The sequence below is a fragment of the Coloeus monedula genome, assembly GCF_965178545.1.
Source record: "Coloeus monedula genome assembly, chromosome: 12".
NCBI lineage: Eukaryota > Metazoa > Chordata > Aves > Passeriformes > Corvidae > Coloeus > Coloeus monedula.
In genome coordinates this window covers 12,181,457-12,202,722 of record NC_138792.1, presented here as the reverse complement: position 1 = coordinate 12,202,722, position 21,266 = coordinate 12,181,457, and the positions used below count along the sequence as shown (strand labels likewise).

Below are 21,266 nucleotides of genomic sequence, written 5' to 3'. Positions count from 1 at the left end.
GGAGAGTCCTGCTGGGAGGAAACCAAAGCCAGGGGCAACTTGCCACAAATCAAACTCCAGCGTAAGCCAGAGTTAGGATCTGCTCTTTCCTTACAGCTGTGAGGCTGCCTATCTGGACCGTGAGCTTTTTCCCCCTCCTAACATCACGCCATCCATGAAGCCTCTGGCATGCTGGGGGCTAGCATACCCCTAGACATCATCTTCCAGGCACCAGCCGCCCGTTCTCCCCTGTCTTTGTTTCAGTCTCACCAGGGCAGACGTTCTCTTCTGCTCGTACAGCACTGTGCACAACAAGACAACTAATGGAAACGCAAGTTTTAAGAATTATAAGGAAATGCCCTTTTTCAGAGAGAACTGCCTGATTTGGAAAGGCCCCCTCAGAGCCTGTTTGCTATGGTGCACAACACCCAGTGAAACACACGTAGGTTTTGCCATCTCAAACACTTCAGTAGAAACAAGTGGTGCTGCAAGGTACCCTTGTATCAGTTAAAAGGAGTAGGACAAACTTGAGAATTAATTTACGTTGTTGCAAAAGATCCCAGTCAGCACTTACTAGCTGAAGGGAAAGGAAAAAAAAAAAAAAAAGAAGAGGCAGCAAGAACAATTCAGCCCCAAAGGACATTTTTCTGTGGTTTTCCAGTAGTTTTGCCATTGAAGCACTCCTTTGACCATCACAATGGACTGCTTACAAAGCCAGACACATTGTCCTTTCTACCTGGAGCAACACATTAAAGCCTGACAGGCTAAAGCCAAATTCCCTCAAGAATATGCATATGATGTGTCCTATTGAACTTGACCACACAAAAATCATTCCCAACAGAAGGGCCCAGTAAGTTTTCCCCAGTAATATCAACCCCCAGGAGACACGTTACCAGACCAAAGCCTAACTGTATTAAGCCTTCAGAGATGTAAAATAACTCTAGTTAGCTATATGAGCTATTTCAGGTTTCATAATAATTTTTGTTGAGCACAGGCTCTCAAGCTGTGCACATTAAACTGAACAGTTTGTTTATCTTTTGTTTGCAGTTAGGGAGAAAGGAGGACCCTTAATCCTCAGCTTGATACAGCCCTGGACGTTGCATGACTGAATTAGTGGGGCTAAAGAGGAGCCCAATGCAGCACCTGGAGCGTCCAGGAGAAATGGGAGCTGACTCCCAGACAGCTGGCAGGAAATCCTCCAGGAGCAGGGTTTAATTTCTCTCTGCACATGGACAGAACACAATCAAAGGGAGGGGAGATGAGAGCTTGTGCTGAAGGGATAAAAAGCTCTATTCCTTTCGGGACTCCAGACAGTGCATGTGAAAGGGTGGACACAAGCAGGTAAGGATGAGGCAGAGAATAAGGACCTGGGAACTGTCATCCTGGACTTGACCACAAGGGTTCTGTCATCTACACAAGTTTCTGGATCTTTAGGGAAGAAGGGTAGAAAAAGGAACGAACAGAGAGGACTCCTTTCTTCCTCTGCTGTCCCTCCTGCATTCTGCCCACTCCTTCTGCAAACATGCGGAGGGGCAACATTCATCTTCGGTAAAGACCTTCTCCAAATTACTTAAAATATTTACAGATGTTAAGGGTTTGGTTTTTTAATTCTGCCCATCTACATCAAATTTGTGCTGGTGGAGACCAGCTCCCTGCTGTGCCCTCAGCACCAGCCTGTAGCTTTCACAATTCCCCTCAGGGAGCTGGCAGATCCCAACCACTTCTTCATAGCTGCTGCCTCTTTTTCAGCTCCTCTTCCTTTACCCAATTAATTTTCTGGATGTTGGAACCATACTGGCTCTTATCCAAGTACTTCCTATTCCTCTGCAATCTGACCTCCATGTTTTTAAAACAAAACCAAGCACGAGGCTATTCATGAACACAACCAGGATACCCTGTAGGCTCTTCCACATCCACTGGCAAGAGCAAGAGTAGCTGCACATGTGTAATGCTCCTTTCCCAGAACCAGGAAGATGCAATTCCTGCTTTCTCTTGTGTCTTTATTTACCCTGAAGGCCTGCACCTGCTCCTCCTTCCCCTGCCCATCCTGGCCTATAGGGCCCAGGTAACACTGCCCAGTACAGGTGGAGTGCCCTGGGGAGACACTACTTGGAGCAGACAGTGGGGCATTTCACAGACAAATGCACTCTGGCTTCCCAATGCCTCAGTGAGTTTTGGGAAAAATACTCTATGCCATGGAAAAACCAAGGCAGAAGGGAAAATGCGAGTGATTGTGCCCCATGTGTCATGTCTGAGGCCCACCCAGGAACTGAACCCAGACTTGCTAAGCCTCAGTGCTATGTATATCCTTCAAGTAGGGTGACTGGGGATAAAAGCACCCTCAGCTTCTCAGTTCATGCCCACACTCAGAATTTCCACTTTCCACCACCCCTCTTGCCAGCATTACCATCAGCCCCATGTCTCAGGGGTCTACAAACCTGCTCATAAATAATGTTGCTCAAGGAAAGGAAACAGGCTCGCAGATGTGCAGGTGCAAAAAGCTGTTCGCTTTCACAAACCAACGCGTTCCTTTGTGCAGATGGTTGTGAGCACAGAGATGACAGGCTCGTGATCAAAGGCTGTTTTTGAAGATGTGGGCCTATCTGCAATGGCATTAGAACTAGAAAACACATGCCTCTGACCGCAAATGGAAACAAGATCTGATCATCAGCTGATAAATACTGCACCAAGAGACCCCTCAGTACTGGGGCAGGTCTAACAACAAGTCTCACATTTAAATGTTATTCTGCTCTCTAGAAAGAATGAAAGCAAAGATAGATGGAGAATGATGTGCTGGAGAAGAGCTCTTTGATCACCTGCACCGACAGCTGAAGAGACAAGCAGCAAGAATGGCTCTGTCAAAAAACAGGAAGCAGAACCTGCATGGAGAGGCACATGAGCGCACGTTGCCATCAGCTCCCCTTTAACCATTTCAAAGGGCTCCCCCCACTCCCTCTGCAACTCAGCACTTCCTGACAGATGTCCAGAGGATGCCACAATGACCACATCATCCTGCTGCCGCTCTTAAGAAACCGGCTTGGGGCTGCAGCTCATGACAGCAAAGGGCAGATTTGCTGAGCTCTCGGAGTGCCCCAGATCTGAATAATCACAGCTGGAGCTGGTCAGGCAATTTCTGATGAAATGACTTCTTACTGGAAAAAGCCCTGTAGATTTGGTGAAAGAACCAGAGTCTTTTGGGGAACATAAGTGGCAGAAGTAACAGAAGTGACTGCATCCAGACATGCCAGCCTGTGCCTTAGCAGCACGAATACAGCCAACTCTGTGTTAGGAAAGTGGAAATAAGAGCAAACAGCCCTGCACTCACCCTGTGCCAAGGCCAGAAAGCAGGAACACTTGAGCACACTTGTTCAGGGTTTACTGGGGGAAGAGCACCAGGGAAAACCCCCTTGGACAGCTGCACTAACATGCTCCTCACAACTCCCAAACCTTCCCATGAAGGGTCTCAATGTGAAAACAGCATGACCTGCTATCACTGCCCCTCAAACAATGGGACAGGTTCCCCAGTATGATGCTGGCTCTGTCACCTGCAGCAAATCAGACCTAAACAGCTGCGTTTTGTTCTCAGAATCCTGCAAGTCTACTAAGGTGATTCCTGAAGTGGAACCACATAGTTGTCCTTTATTTTAATTTTGTTTCCATGTAAGTAGGCCTTACTGGATGCTACAGTTTGTTGCTTGCATACAAGACTGTGTTATGTATAGCAAAAGGAAAGAAATCTTTCCAAGGTTCCCTTCCTGCAGCCTTTTCTACAATTGTTTCATTAAGGAAAGGACTGTCACTGGTGTTAACATGACAGCCCACAAGTGACACCTTTAACCAGTCCTCACACACGGTTGACTGACCCAGCAAAGCAGCTCTGGATAACTTCTGAGTCTGTGCCAGGATCCATCCTATCAGCTCCTCTGTCAAGGCAGGGAGGTGCCCTCAACTCAGGAATCTATCATCCAAATCCCATGTGCTCTCCCTTCCAAAATCCAGCAGCCTCACATTTGGTGACTGTCATTTTTTAAAGCCAAAGCACCTGAGGATATGTGTACCTACAGACCTAAAAGCAGAAATCAAATGTAGCACTCATTTAAAAAAAAAAGCACCCTCCTCAGTACAAAACTGGCAATTCAACCACACGCACCTATTGTACGAACAGCAGCCATGGTCAAACCAGCCCTTAGATGTGCTTTGTACACTAGAGTAGCATCCAAATTCAGACCACTTGCTGCTCAGGGCTGGATTTTCACACCATCAACAGAGAGAACTGTTCTGGACCTGCTCTATGTGACAGGACCAACACAAACACCAATTTGGTCTGCGGCCTTCCAAGACAATCAAAAGACACATGAAAATGGCAAGCAAGGCTTGCTTGTGCTTGCCCAAATACCACATGTAGATGACTGGCAGACCTGGCCCAGAAGATTCAGAGGATTTGGCTTGTTTTTTTTTAAATTTCAGATGATAACCCTTCTGTAATATCGCAAGAGGAGCTGGATTTCTGTTCTCCATATCCACATTGCCAGAGTGACAGAGCAGGGAGCTGATCTTCAGTGAGTCTAAGTGCATCCTACCAAATGAGACTTCTAGGAAACTCAAGAGGAAGAAGCAGGGAGTCTCCCCAGCCTTCCTGGGGCTCAGGCTAATGTAGTGTCAAGGAGGCAAGCTGCTCCACTACTGGCTGCGCTCTTAAAAGCACACCAAACCCAGTATCAGCAACTTTTTCAACACCCTGTTTCAGCACTGACACCTGTTTACAAATGTGAGTAGGGACAGTGCCAATTAAACTGTCTCCTTCCCTCAATGGTCAAATCACAATAAAAAAGCACTGCATTTGCATTTCTAACATGTTCCTGCTTGCTGGCTGTCAGGGCACTTCTCTGAGGAACAGCTTGCATGCAAGGCGATAGGATGTGATGAAACACAGCAAAGGCGGTGCAGAGCTACAGGAAATCTTTTAATTGCTATCTCTGACAGCAGATAATCAACTAGAAATATGCAGGAATGGACTTCTTGTCTTTCATATTATTGACCATCAAAATATATGGCAACACACTCCCTTATTGCTCTGTCACCATTGATCAGCCACACTTAAAAAATATGGTTAACATCACTCAATACTTCATAAGACACAAACCAGTGCTCAGAAACCATGATTTATATCAGTGGATCTTCTTTCATGAGCTGTCCACCTTCTCATGATCTGATTATTTATTTTTCCTTGCAGCTTAACAATGACCTTATTTTTGGTTTTGCACTCACCTCAGTAACATTCATCACTTTGACTGCTGCCAGCTGCCCAGTCTTAACATGGCGACCCTGTTAAAATAATAGAAGACACTAAGTAAAACATATAGGCAAACTATGAATACAATAAATTAAGCATGTAACAACTACATTTGACTAATTGCTTTGAATCACGTTCAAGGCAATGTTCTAGTTGAAGGCGTCCCTGCTGCTTGCAAGGGGGTTGGACTTTTAAAGGTCTTTTGTGACCTTTGAAAGACCCCTTCCAGCCTTAACTATTCTATGATTCTATGTACCAAACAACCTTCCAGCGACACAAAACTACCAAGGTGAAGTTTGGTGATGTGTTACCAGAGCCACACCCTTACTGTACTCTAACAGCTACCTCTACAGGGTTGAACTTCCCTTTAGCACAAAGGAAGCAGCAATGCTGGGAGACCTCTGTTCTCACAGCACAACATGGCACAAGCTTATGGGTCTCCAACTAACTTCTGTTCAACAAGTGATGCCAGCCCTCAAGCCTCCTCTTCTAGGAAATCTCAGCACAGTCCCAGAATGTCTGAACAAGAGCCATGTTCTTGTCCTGCCATCCATGGCTGAGGCATGCTGAGGAAGCTGGAAGGCATCGGGCAGTTGGCTCTGTCCCCACCCTGATCCCGGACATGTCCTGGCACACCTCAGGGCAAAGACAAAACTCTGGGTTCCAGTACATCAATCAATCTGGCAACCTGTATGTGGCTGCCAAGAAACTAAAGTTTTATGCATGTTTTTGCCTTTTTTTTTTTAATGCTTTTTACTTCAAAATGCTCAGTTTTTATGATTCTTACTTCAGCTGAGTTAACTGTATCTCAGCTACCTCCCCAAAAGCATGCAGGAGCTTTGAATTTAAAAATGTCATCTGTGGTGGTGGGGAGAAACTAAACCAGGACTTTGACTGTGTGGGTGCCTACACATAAACACAGTTTATTATGAAATGCCCACACCCCATAGTCGCTTTTAAACAACAGACAACTGGTAACTTCAGACTAGGTAATAGGCTTGGTTTTGAAAATACAGTGAGGTAAAGGGAGGTAACAGGAAATAAACCTATTAAAAGAGCAAACTTGTTACTGAGACTGACAAAATGTGATTCACAAGAACATGCATCATGAACACAACCATGAAACTTGCTGTCAGTTGCAGTTTCTTGCTTTGGTTCGGTCAAAGTTGCTCAAGAGATACCACAGATGAAGTCTTTTAACATGATAACCAGCACTGACCTCACACTGGAAGATAGTATCAAAAGATTTGAATGAACAGTGGGTTTGCTATACATCCTAATTACTCACATCCATCAAATGTTTAGAAATGGGTTTGAAGCTTTGAGACTGCAATTTTATTCCTGAAGCAGAAGTGCCTGTGAAGCTGTATATCAAAATAACTGACACCAGTTAAGGAAGCCACTGAAAATCAGGAAATCAAATATGAAATGCTGCAGTTTGCAGACAAAATGATTTGCAGGTGCAAATTTACACCTGCAAAATTAAAATCTGGGTTGATGTAACTTTAAAACTCAGGTCCTATCTGCACAAAAGTGCACACAAATGTTATTTCTAAGACTAAGGAATTTTGCATCAAAGAAAAATGATTCCTCATTCTCAGGCAATATGTCACAGTCATGTTTTCTTTTACAAAAAATGAAATCTTGCTGAGTTTTTTGCATATTTATAAGTGTCCTCTTTCCATGGAAGCATACCTGGGATTGCGAAGCATTTTCTCATGAAGTAGAATGATAGAATTTACTTATCACACAGACCTCAGGAGGAAGACAAATAGGGCACACTCTCCCCAGGCCACACATGACTTGGTGTGTGAGTGCGGATGGGCAGTGACCAGTGCCAGCCTGAAAGATGCTGGTGTTGGGTCAGCAACCCAGGTCAGCAAGTTTGTTCTGCACAACCACAGCTCCTCTCTTGGAGCCATTGTCTGCAAAGGTTCCTATTTGCATTTATATTAAATTTCTTGGTGAGAGGGCCTTCCCCAAAGCACAGCCACCCTGTCTTCACCCCAGAGTTTGTCTGGAGACAAGCATGATGGTAACTCCATGTCTCTGGACACCACACACCAGGTGACAAGCCCATGGAAAAGAGGAGTCTCCCCTGGACTGCTATAGATTCTGCAAAGGATGGCACCAAGAACTAACACTGATTTTCATCACTGTAGTGAAGCATGGAAACCTGCTTCTTCATTGAAAAAAAATAAATCAATCAGTACTAGGCTAATACTGCACTTGAATATTCATCAGAATAAGGAAGAGGGAAAGGCTCGGCATTCAGTCCTGGTTTTGAAGCGTAACTCCTGGTCAAATTGTCCCCCTGTATAACAGATACTGGTTATTTTGCTGCCACAGTTATTTCCACTGTATGCAAAACCTGCTGCTCTCACTTACTCTTACCACTATAAATGTGAATACTAAATCCCCCTCAAAAACGTTTGGAAACTTATTAGTACTTATGGGAAAGAAAACAGCAAGTCCTTTTGCTTTGTGGGTTGTGATTCACCTTTGCTCAAAAAATGTGTCCCTGTTAACTAAGATGCACAGCTCAATCTTGCTCCTGCATTAAGGCACAGACTATGACTGTGCTGGCAGTTCAGAACAAAAGTCACAGATTTCTCAATATTGGTCTTTTAAACTGTTTCGAGTTAATTTTCCTTAACACCTCTAAAAGCAGTAAACATCCTGAACCCAGCCCTGCGCTTCTTGTTAAGAGATAGAGAGTAATGCCTTAGCAAGGAAAGGTTTCAGTGCTGGTCCCTTATTTTTTTCATTTATCAATAAATCTCAGAGGTTAGCCAGAGTTCATGGAAACTCTCACAGTACTGCTTCTGCTGAAGCCACAAGTTGAGCATGTGTGAATTGTCTTGAGAAAAGCGGTGTTTTGATTTTCTTTAAAGCTTCTAGGAGCAAACTGGCTGTTTTAACTGTTTCACAACCTAACGAGATCAACTGATTCACTTACTTCTTGTGACAGACATGCGGTAGTTCATCCTTATTAATTTAATCTGAAATGGGAAGAAGGAGGAGAGGCATTGCCCTCCCAGCCCTCTGTTCACTCTGCCACTGCCCATCCTCTCCAGATCATTAGAGTTCAGCCTGTTGTGATTCAAGATCCTCCACTGCACATATCCCCAGAAACTGGCCAGAAGGCTGGAAGGGTCTGTGGGCTGGTTTCCCTAATAAAAAGTTTCATCTTTCACCCAAATGCTCAGTATAACAGCAGGTTTCAGCTCTGGAGAACATAGCCAAAACACCCAACAGTCATTTGCAACACCCATATTCCTATGCAGGAGTACAACATCAAACTCCATCGAGCTCATATAGAGCTTAGACACAATTCTGAGGCTCAACAACTTTTTAAAACTGAAGTCCACCCTTCATTTTGATGAGGTATCCCAGTTGGAAAAATTTCTCCCATTAGCTCTGAATCCCGCTAAATTCCTGGCCTCCTCCAGAAAATAATTCCGCATAACGTCCGCTGTAGTTGCCAGTTAGTCCCTACAGTAACATTCAGCAAACCTGGAGCCAGCACACACATTTTTGAAATCTACAGACTGCTCATTGCAGCCAGACTTGTGGGAGATGCTTTTTGCCAAAGATCTGGTTCTGATGAGCTCCAACCAGGTATCTCTGCAGGGAGAGATACATGGAATAGGGCAGATCACGCAGTGTTATTTCTGTTGGATGTGTATGTATCTTTTCACCTCAGATAAAGCAACCACTTATCCACACCCTCTACTAAGGGTCAAGACATGTACTTTTCTGTTTGCATCAAACAAAGAGTGTCAACATCAGCAGCCAGCTATTAGCTGATAAAGGGGCTTTACGTGAATTAAGTGTATTTACAAAATTATGCGTTCGGTCAAGTAGAACACCTTGTCCTGTTAGGTTCCAATAAAAATTTTGGACAGTCCCTGGTTTGGGCTGTGATTACAAGAAGAGACCCAAGGTCCCAATGAGATTATAAGGTTTCAAGTCTTATGCAGAGAGCCTGGTTTAACAGCTTCCCTCCTAGATCCTGCACATATCTCTCTTCCTGGGGGTGGGAAACAGCTTCCATCAGCTTCTCTCCCCACTTGGGACTTGACAGTTTTGGAGTGGACAATTGCAAGTCCAGACAGCAGAAGCCAGCTGTCCAGCTAAGTGCTGCATACCATGCCAAGGCAGTCCACAGCAGTCCCGTCACAGGCTTCCTTTCTGTCAACAGGCACTCATTAATGTTCACGTGTTTCTGGGTCTGTCTGATGAAGCTGTAACTTGTAACTGCAGCAGGAAAAAGTGCATGAGAAGGGCAGGGACTACCTGCTGCAGGACATCAAGGCAGCACAGAGCTGGTGGGTTTGACCACACAGAAGTCCTTGCTCTTGCCCATGTCCTGTCTGCAACCAGAAGCACCACCTCACTTGTCTCTCCCCTTAAAAAGCAGGGATTTCAGAGATGCTGTCAAGTGCCTGTGTGCAGGGACACCTCCCAAAAACAAGAAGACCCGGACACTTCCCAGTTTGCACCTCTGTGTCCTCCTGAAGGGCCATTTCATACCAAACACACTCTGCTATCAGGCACAGACACAACCAGCTCACAGCATTAGCACAGGGGTATGGAACTCCTGGGTGACCCACCACAGCGCTGCCTACCTGTGTAATCCCAAAAGCTGATATACACCACAACTTTAACTCTTGGGACCTTCTCTGGATGTTCAAGGTTTGCATTTTAAAGCAAGATGTGGCTGTTGGAGGTGTGGACCTTTGTAGGCCAGAGATCTTTCTCAACCAGAAGCATTCCTTATGGGATAACAGATGTAGCTCACTGCCACCCGCCCTTTGGGAGTGAGGTGAAGGCACAGCTGTGTCGCTGCAAGCTCTCGCTGAAAGTGAACTCAAGTAAGCAGATTTCCTGTTAAAAACACACTGATGAACTCTGAAGTTTGAGCCCATCTTGGGTAAATCTGTGTGGCCCTAGAGTTGCTGGCAGCTTGCCAGCTCTGCCTTGTGGGATTGGTATCCACCGTTTTGCCCCTCTCCTCTCTACCCTTTCCATCCTGCTAATACAAGAAAAACCTTTAAGAGATTATGAACTGAGTGAACAATGCTCTGCATAGGAATCCAGGAAACCCTATGTCCTATTCCACGTGACCTGAACAAAGTCACGATCCTTCTGTTTCCCTTTCCACCCGCATACGACTTTTCTACTCAGACCCAGTTCCTTAGGAGGGACGAGCGATGTTTGGTAATCCCAGAGCCACTGGGAACACAAGCTCTGCCTGTTTACACTGCAGACAGGCAGGAGCAGCCTCCCATGCACCTGCAGCGTGCTCCCCAGTGGGTCAGCATGGCAGAGAGGAGAACCCCAAAACCAGAAAACCGGCAGCTATGCTGCTCCTATGCTGCAGCTTAGACAGAGCCACCGTTCTACAGCAAAAGGCTGCTCATACAGACATCCTGCCATCCCTCAGGGTCTTCATGATGTAAACAAGTGGTCAGGGCTCGCACACCTGGGGCTGTGTCACCTGAGAAGACTGTTTTTAGGTGAGCTCTATCAGCAAGAGCAGTCCATACCTTTCAATTCAGCAACACAACCATGTGAGACAACCCACTGTAGTCGTGGTTGGAGCTCTTCAGTTAAAAATATAGCAGTAATGCAAAACTTGAAAGGACAGGATTATATTCCAAGGAAGAAGTAATCAAGAGCTTATAGCTTGATTTTGTTAGTTAGCGGCCCAAGGCAAAGTTCAGGGTCAGTCATGCACTGAATACTAGCACTGGATTTCATGAACAATCCATTTCATTGTAGGCTATGACATGTATTCCACGTCAACTCTGATAGTTTAAAAAACCCCAAAAACACAAACAAACCCGCAAAACCCCCAAACCACAACCACCTTGGACAGATGAACACTAGTTTCATAAAGTCTTTTTATTTTTTTTTTCTAACCCCCCACAAAGAGCTTGGGACACCAGCCAGGTGGGAACACAGCTATTGTTTTGATTACCGCTTCATCCTTTTAATCACACAACTCAGGCTGCAGAAGGCCTACTTTGATTGATATTAAAAAGTTTTGGTAGCACTTTTGTCACATCAGCTCTGGATGTCTGTTGTATTTCAGGGCTGTAAATCAAAGAATTGTATTCCCCTAGAGCATTTCTTTTCTTCTTTGTCATCCTGGGAGATGCTGAGATTTCAGAAGCTGTTCCAGGTCACTTCTAGGCCAGCTCTCACCTCCATCTCCCAGCTGGAGCACACCCTTCTTTCCTTTGAAGTGACTGCTTTCATGCCAGCAGTGCAGGATGCAGGGACTGCCATAAAACCACAATTCAGCTGCAGTGCCTCAGTGCTGATGTGGATGCAACATGTTTGCCCTTTCACCCCCACATCTGCCACACAATATCCAGACAGTCCCAGGTTTCATCCAACACCACTTGGGCAGTATAGCCAAATACTGTGTTTCCTCTTCCCTATGCTCCTTTAACACACTCTGGATAGCTTTGCTGCCATTAACTGTGCTAACAGGTGGAAGAGCACACAGAAGACTCAGCACCAGCTCCTGAGATCAACACAAGGCAACACAAAAGTCCTTTGTTGCTCTCAGACAATCCAACATTAGACACCACCAGGCACAGTCCCCCATGTTGGAATAGGACTGCCTGGCAGACTCCAACTTAACACTGCCTTCAGAGCCAAACCTAAATGTTTCCTGCCAGGGAAACATAAGCACATCACCTAAACACTTCAAAATATCACCCTTGTCACCGCTGGTCATTGGTGAACAACATAAATAGTAACGCACTGTAGATAATCAACACATGCTCTTCAAAGTTTATGTTGTATTGGTCTTTTTTTCTCCTATATGCTTAACCCCACTATGATTAGTTGTGTTCTAAGAAGTCAGCCAGAATTTATCACTTTAGGTATAGACCATGCCAATAAGTCAAATGTTATTTCACATTTGATTTGGGTTGCAAAATATCAGTACTAAACCATAATATGTCTGCATGTAGATATATAAAGAATGAAAGTTAGTTAATAACATTCAGTGCTCTTTAAGACAAGGGCTGCTACATTAATGAAGAAATATTAGGGATATATACGATTTACAAAGGGATTTAAAATTTTTTAAAAACTCTAAAATGTTACACTGCATTCCAAAAAAAAAAAATTTTGTAAAGTTTATCAAATTTATATAGTAAAAATGGCTTGAATATCAGTGAAAAACAAATTCCATCCCTAGCAAACACCACCATCCTATTTCTGTGCAGAACAGGTCATTTATCCCTCCTATTGTCTCCCTGCTCGTATCAGGAGTGGCAACGTATTTACACTCACTCAAAGTGAAAGTATTAGTTTTAGTAATTTTTCCAAATGAAGTTTTAGATGTTTCAGGGGTAAAACGTATAAAAAGAAAATCAGGAATTTCTCTCAGAGCCCCTATTTGTTACACATGTTTAAAGAAACAAAACAAAATTATCACTGTAACTTGTAATACCACTGAAGATAACTAAGTTGGCAGTTGCATAGGAGAACTTCCTATATACTAAAATAGCAACACATTAGCCAAGAGAAGAGATTAGAAAATATAACTTCCACCAGTCACTTAAAATTCTACCCACGTCCACATTGTCTAGAAGGGAGGGATAGATAAGGGTCATTTCAACAGTACCAGATCAAATCACCTTGATCTCTGGAGGAAAACAACAGTTTTTCATCCCCACTGCAAATGTCTGCACCACAACCCTCATGAACTGTAAAACCCAAGAGGCACCAGAAGCAGTTTTTCCTGTCCAGGTTTTTTTCTATCCTTTCAGTTCCTATTTCCTCCCATTGTATGAGTGGATACACAGATTGTTTGCTTTGCCTAATGTCTGTCTGTGTCTGACTGCAGAGCAGTGGGAAAAGAAAATGAAACAAAGGAACAAATTCAATCTCTTTCACAAACACATATTTGAATATCTGCATTTTTTGCAATATCAGTATGTTCACTTGATCAGATTACCATCCTCATGGAAAACACGAACCACTCAAGGCTACTGCATACTTGTATGAGAATGGACTAGGGACTGATCTTTTGGGATATTGAAACCTGCTCCCAAATGGGCCATTCTCACTGTGATCAGCAAGATCAAGCAAAGCACCAAGCTCTTTTGAAAATACCATTCTAGCCATAATACGAAGAGGTTTGTCCTCTACTTATTTGAAATAAGTGGTGTCTGTAGCAGAACATCCCATGTAATCTTCTGTAGCTCCATGCTCATTTGGAGGGAAGCACCCATTCCTGTGGCTTCTCCTTGCTCAGCTAACATATAGACATGATGTTTTAGATCTCCAACTGCTACTTAAAGTTTCTGAACAATGTGAACAATGTGAACTCCTAGGACACGTAAAACCAGGGTGGCCTGTTAGGGGTGTCAGTGGGAAACTGAGAGCTGCAGCACATTGAGCACCTTGGAGAAACAACCTTCAGCTGCCACACTCAGCGTCAACCTGGCTGGGGGTCACAGGGTTACTGGAGGCAGAGCTGCTCCTGGTGAAGGACCAAACTCCCACTGACTTTGATTTGGTCCAATTTCTATCTGGTGATACTTCAGTAGCATCTGAGGGGATGACAGACACTGAAGCTCCAGCTCTCCTCTGTTCAAAAGTCATTCAGGTGCTTGAGTTTAGCAGGAACTGCAAGGCCCCTAAGTGGAAATTGCTGCCAACAAGGAAAGAAAAGCAACATTTTGGGGCCATATGTGGGTCAAGTAACTCAGACAGCAGCACAGTGAATAGGAGGAGAGGTCTGAGAAACAGGTTGTGCAGTTATCCCATTTTCCTCACACTCCACTTATTGGGACATAAAGACTGATTTTGTTGAGCCTAAATACCGGTATTTGCACATGTAACAGCTTCAACAGCCTTGCTTTTCATCCTGGTCTTTGGCATTTGTCACACCCCTTGACATTTGTTGAAACACTCAAGTTTCCAGCCTCGGACCCCCATCAGGGCTTGCTAACCCTGTCAGGGGCACAGAGACTCTGCAAACAAAGGTGGCTTTTCTTTTGCCATGCAAGTTCTGGCTTAGGAGCACTGCGCTGGTGAGGTGTTCAGGACAGCACAGGGCAGTAGGGATGCAGGGCAGTGGAGATATGGGGTATTTGAAGCCCCAGGGCTCCTCTTTTTTTGAACAGGAGGGTTGGAACACCCCTGGCACAGAGCCAGTCCCACAGAGCACTTGGGAGCCCAGTGGTGATTTATGACAGCAAAGGTCTGCTGCACCGGAAGTCTATTTATCCAGAAAAATAAACAATTTCAGAAAAGTCTCAGCCTTTGGAAAGCTCTCACTCTGCAGAACAGGGGTTGCTGAGAAGCTAAGTCTGGGGTGAGATACAAATCCCTCCACCCCAGTGAATTTTTGCTGCCTGACTCATATTCATCCATTTACAGAAATACAGGGTGCTAGAGAAAACCTGTTCATAGCACATCCCTGCTGGATAAGGTCGCAAGCAGCTAAGTGCGTCCTGCCAGCCCCATCCTGATGCAAGGAAGTCAGGGCTGGACTGCAGGAGGTCAGCTGATGGGTGGCCAGATTTTTGGAGCAAGAATCCCTCACAGGAAGGTTTTTTGGCTCACCATCGCTACAAAGCTATGAAGGATAAGCTGCACACAGGAATTACAAACCTCATGTTAGGAGAAGTAAACTTTTACCTTTTTAAGTAATGTAGCTTTATTAGCCTCCTATCCCACATAAACACAACCTTGTGTACACGTTAAGCTCTTAGCAATTATATCACTGAATTTTTAAAGATCCTTCAGCATTCTTGTGAACAGCAACTGTAATGTAGTTGAATTTTCTTTTGCATATAATACAGAACATGGACAAGGCTTTGCACAGGTTAAAACTGTGTTGTTGGGTTTTTTAAAAAAGGCTTTGAGGCAGGCAAGGTACATAGCTGCAAGTTCCAGCCTAAATGATGACAGAGCTACAACAACCTTAAGGGTGATTTCCTTCTCCATTCCAATTCTGCTGGTGTTTTTCTCACACAGATCGCAATACCATGCAGGTATGCGCCTCTGCAGATGCCTGTGTACAGCACACACAGTATAGGACAGCCTGGTACTAAAAACTGGCATTAACAGGGTTTCTCTTACAGTCTCAGAGTCTTGCTTTCAGCATTTCTTGGCCAATACACTCCCTATGACTCTGTTCACCTGAGGTGAATCCTGAAATCAAAAACTCTGCTGACTAATACCATCAAGTTCAGAAGATCTGAGGTTTGCTTTTGGAAAGGTCATATTCTTTACACACACACGAAAGTCTTCGCAGGGCATTTAACTGAGGGAAGAAAAAAGAGCATCTACTCTCAGTGTCCTCTCATTTGGCTCTATCTGGTGAATCCTCTCCAAAAATTAAAAGGGAGTTAATGAACACAATTAGTCTGTGGAAAAAACACAATACTCTAGATTTCTGAATGATTTCTGTAAGAGATGAGCTACATGGCACTGATCTCACAGCAGTAGTCAATTCCCATTTCCTTCCAAAATCCTATTGGCCAGATGGTCCACAAAACTCAAGGGAAAATTACTTAAATGTTTGGAAGGGCTTTCAATATTAAGTTAGTCTCCAAAATGAAACTAGACTACCCTTCTAATTAGTCTTACAAGTGAAGTATACCTTGCTTTTCTAATGAATTTAAAACAGAGAGGAGATTCCAAGTTCAAAACCAAAAAAAACCTGAATTAATGAAGAGCCTTGGTGTTATTTTTTTCTAAACTGATCTAATCAGCTTTGTACAGCAGAAGCCTGGCTGGCAAAGGCTCTCTCAAGCAAACTACAGGTCAGATGCACAGTAATAGTTCCTGAACAGCGACAAGCAGTTACTGTTCAATGCTGTATCTTCTCAATTTCTGTATTACTTGTAGGGATTGAAGTCAATCATAGCAGGAGAGAAATGAACAGTGAGCTCTTGAGAGGAAGAAAGAAAGAAATACCCCTGGAGAATAACTTCAAGAAAATGGCTAAACACATTACAGCTGAAGAACCGCAGAGCCTTAAGTAATGCAGCTCAGCATAATTACCAGCACACATGAAGAAAAAGCAGCAATGAATCACTGGAAGAACAGGTCACAAGAGGTACCAATAGTTTCCTGAAATTAACCACTGAACAGCCTTATTGGATTTTCAAACTCTCATCTCTTTGTCTTACCCTGTTTAAACAAGCCAAGTTCATTTTGTACAGGGCAAGATGAAGCAGTGAACTACACAGTGAACTGTGTGTGGGTGAAACAACACCAGAGTCCCAGCACATGCTGGGGACCCCCTGCCCTCCTCCCATGCACTGCTGGCTGCACCTCCCAGAGGTTCCCTGCAGCACTTCTCACCAACAGCTGATCATGAATTGTCCCAACACTAAGGTTCTCACACACACTTCTGGCTCCACTGATGTCGACCAGACAATCTTAATGATTCTATATCCAAAGGAATTTCTGCTGCTGAGTTCATTAGATCTGAATTTGTCTCATAAAGGGTCAAATTTCTCAAACAAAACAAACCTCACTTTACAATGAAAAAACAAAGTGTATTTTCAATGGTTTCTCTGTTGGAAAAGGTGCAATTGCACAGATCCTCTCACAGGTTTGAGCCAGCACTTGTGAGGCAAGCAATAAACCTAAGCCACTGCTGCATTGTGTCTACTTGTGTAAAAGCATCTCTGACAAGCAACTGCAGGGCTGCCACCCAAAGTTCACAGCTGACAGGAAGTGAGGCTCACCATAAAACTACAAATAAAGGCCAGATGGAAACAGAGAACACTCACTACTCTGACTCACACATTCACATTCACAGCCATAGGGATTCAACAGGATTGCCCTCACTCAGGATTTGTCAGCTGGTGTGTCACATGAAGCTTTCACATGCAGCAATGGGAAACTGTGAACTTCTTACATACCAAATACAGCAGGGCCCAGGTACTACAGACAAAAGGGCATGCACAGAAACAAATATAGAAATATTCAAAACTGAAACACTGAAATCCCCTGGCCTAGCCCAAGGTACCACAAATGTCAGTGAAGCTGCACCAGAACCCTTCTCATGATTGAGTCTCAAAGCCATTTTCCAAGCTCTGAGCTCTGTGTGCTTCCTTTACCTTGTAACAGCAATAGCCTGTCCAACCAGCTGCATCACATCTACAGCGGCTGTCAAGAAAGACAAAATCAAAACAGCAAAACAACCTCAACATTCCACAAGGCATCCAGCTAATGCCAGCAACTTGCTGGCTTACATCTATAATATGAACTTTAAAAACAAGCATTTCTGCTTTAACATCTAGTACTCACTTAAAAAATTTACTTTAAAAGTTTAACCATCCACAAGTTTCCAAAAAGCTTCCTTTTGCAGCTCCTTTGCATATTCCATCATCTACATCCAGATGCCAATATACACCACCAAGAGCTCATTGCTGCTTTGGATAAATATGGTATTACGTGCCAGAAGAAAATTTTGCAGGATCAACTAAAACTCTATAGCATTGCCAACGCACAAATTTAAGTAACAGAAATTTAAATAATTAGGACTCTATTTACAACAGAAGTGTCATCAAAAAAAAATCAAATTGCATATGAAAACACACCAGAAAAGCCATCTCCCAAGTGCTTTGTATTGCCTTCTACCTTCTGAACCTTCAGCTTCAGGGGAGCACATGAGATTGCAGGAACTTGCACTACCAAAGCCAGAAGCTCAGCCAGGTTTTTTTAAGAAAACAGAGTGTATGGGATTGCACTGCTCTGGCATCCAATCATGTTTTAACCAGTTAGCTCATTCCAACCAAATCTGACATCTCCAAGATGATTCTATTCCTGCGTGCTTTGTGCAAATCAGAGGAGACAAACTCCTTTCCTCCTTGCACCACAGAGGCCTACAGAAGATACCTATTTTTGACATGTTTGCACAAAGAAAATAACCTATTACATTCAGTAACAGCAGAGTAACAGAAAAACAAATACCTAACAAGAAGAGGTTCTGAAATTAGTCACTGAGTGACCTTTAGGGACTGGCTCCCCTGCACTGATTCTGATTTGCCATTTACTCTGTAATCAAATGAGTGCAAGGTGAGCACAAAGCACCATCATGCCACTGTTAGCACTTTAATCCTCTCTGAATAGGTCAAACAAATAACATCATGTGCAAAGGACTGCATAAAAACAAGGTTTCATATAATCATTTTTTAAGACCTGGGTTGCACACATGGCTTAACCCAGTTTAATTAGAAATGTTGTTTCCAGCTCCATTTTGTTAAGTGTGGACATGCTCAGTGGCCTGAATCAGGTTGGTTTGTCATTTCCCTTTCACCGATCCAGCCACACCAGTCATCAAAATGCACATCTTTTGCATAACTCCATTTCTGTCCACTTTCACAGTGGCTTTAATAGAACAAGATTCCTGCTCAATTCTCTGAAAATTTGTTTACTTCTGTTACCAGCTCTTTCTTTTTAAAAGAATTTATTTTAGAAAAGTCAGCAATTAACATTGATGACAAAGCTGACTAGAGTAATTTAATACTCACATGTCTCATGATCCAATGAGAACATGGGTTTTGTCACTAACTGGGACAGTAAATGCTGCCCACAGCCAGGGGTGGGTCCAGCTAGTGGTTTTGCCCTCACTGCACTCATATGTGAGAACACGATTTTGTGGCAAGGCATCAACCTCCTACCTGCTAAAGCTTCCTCTTGTTTTCACCAAGGAAAAAAAAAAAAAAGAAACTATTTTCTGCCAAACCTCAAGAGAGCTGCTTTATCACCAGGTCCAGGCACACACCCAGCACCCACAGACCTACCTGAAGTACGCTGGCTGGGACCGCAAAACCTCAGCAGCACATCTGCAGAAATGCATTCTCCACCGAAAGCAAACACAGTATGGGCAGGAATAACAAAAAAACTAAACTGTGAAGTCCTCTGTGTCATCTCCTGTATTGCAAACACTGCTTGCTAATAAAGGGTCCTTCACAAACATGGATGTCCTCTTTGGCAGGCAGGACAGGAGCCAAATGTTGCTTATCAGATCACAAACAACTCCTGGAATACACCTAGAGAACTCCACAGTCATCACCCTGCCCCAGGGTGACGGAGAATGCAGAGGCAGCAGCTTCCCCATTTCTCTTTCTGATCATGCTCCCAATTCTATAAGGAGAAATCAAAATACATCATGCAATCTCTGGGGACTTTTCACATCACACAATGGCTTTTCACAGCTCAGACAACAGGGCACTGTACGATGACATTCATGCTACTTGCCTGGCAATAAAGGAAGCCAGAAAGGAAAAAAAACCCACTGCTGGTATATGCTCACCTAATCTAAAGGAGCAACCCCTCCAGAAGATCAGACAGCATTAACACCAGAGGATTCAACCAGACAGGCTCCCCATTAAGAACCACAATTTATAGACCACAGTGTCATCTCCAGCCCAAACTTCACTGGCACCTACAATCCCTGTCCAGCCCTGGTGCGGCTCAGCACTGCCTCCATCCCAGCAGAGGTGCCTGGAGCCTCCCAGCCACACCTGACAGTTGAACTAGAAGGGTATCTCCACATGATAAAGAATTACTCTATTTTAATATTAGTAACTTTGAAAGGGAGAGGTCTGCCAGAACTCCGTAATCTAAATGCAGGATACAGCAACCACAAAAGCTTAGCCAGGCAGGTATTTCATATGCTCACTATGACATTCAAAACCCATCTGTGTGATAGACACAGCAAGTGCCATGCAGGCTCCAACCATCACCCAGCACTGCTAAGGCCATTTTCTTTCATTCCTCGTCAGAGAACTGTGACTTTGGCAGACGTAAGAAGCCAAATGACATTATAAGGCCTGACCAGGAGCTTGCTGTGACTCTTTGAAAAGCCTCATGAAGGAAGTAGGTGCTTTGCAAATATGGGCAGAAACCTGAGCATTCACACAATGTCTGTACATGCTGACTCCCCTGCCAGCATGAAAATAATGTAACTCCATCATGCAAGCCAGGGATACAGGCCATGTAAAGTCTTCCAACAGGTGGGTACCTAGAAACTAACATAATGTATAAAGAACGGAAGAGGGGAACATAGGAAAGGATGAGTCCCAAATCCTCTCTGTTCTTTATTCTCCAACTTGTGCTATCAGAGACCTGAGTTCCAGTCCTTGTATTGTGTATTCCTCTACTCATAAGAGTTGACTGAATTTTTCCAAGCGTCCCAAAGAAAGTTAGTGCATCTCTTTATTCCTTCATCCCTTTTCCATTTTCAGGCACATTTTTGGAGAGCAGCCTACCATACATTCATCTTCTCCACATGCAAGCCCTTTTTCTGCCAGGGAAACTGTCCCGGCTGGGCACCTAGCAATCTGCACATGCACTCCCAGCCACCAGCATGTGAGCCAGGAGCTCAAATGCCTTTGGGAAATGTCAGACCTGCTTAGGCTTATCTGCACATGCACAAAAAGCCCAGTCTACCCTCAGTGCACCACATTCACTGGCTCGAACCCCTTCCATGACATCCAAGCCATCCCAGGCTTCGCTGGGTTCACTGGACACCCCTACTCCTTGACTCCCATTGTGCCTGCCTGCAAAACTTGGCCATCCTCCACTGGGAGGGATGACAAAGCACAGCCCAGTGTCTCTGGAAACAAACCACCCTTCATCTCAAAGGGATGCCAAAGCAGGAATGGTCTGGTGCCCACCAGTCATGCACTGGTGTTGCCTGTCCTCTTCTGCAGGGCAAAACACAGGAAAACTGGAAGGCCCCACCACAGTAATCTGATTTTCAAAGCATGAGGGATAACGCTGACCCACAACTCCTAACTTTACCCTCTAATAGTAATAAAAGGTAAGCAGATACCTACTGATATGATTTGGCTTTTGGAGGCAGAATGTTTGCAAGAAGCCTGTTATGATAAATATTTCATGTTAGACTGCAAAAAACAAATATTAAAGCAAAAGTATTTTTCTAGCTCTTTCCTTTTTCCATATAACAAGACAACATAATGAACAATCT

The 21,266-nt window shown here is 44.0% G+C and overlaps 1 protein-coding gene across 1 annotated transcript in view; it reads right to left on the bottom strand.

Moving 5' to 3' along the window:
- NRK (Nik related kinase) overlaps positions 1-21,266 on the bottom strand; it is a gene marked incomplete at its 5' end in the record, with an annotated part of 88,450 nt that overhangs the window by 53,578 nt on the left and 13,606 nt on the right. Inside the window, one exon of the mRNA XM_082289604.1 lies at positions 5,248-5,304. Within this exon, the coding sequence (XP_082145730.1) occupies positions 5,248-5,304 (57 nt within the window). The remainder of the gene's footprint in view (positions 1-5,247; positions 5,305-21,266) is intronic.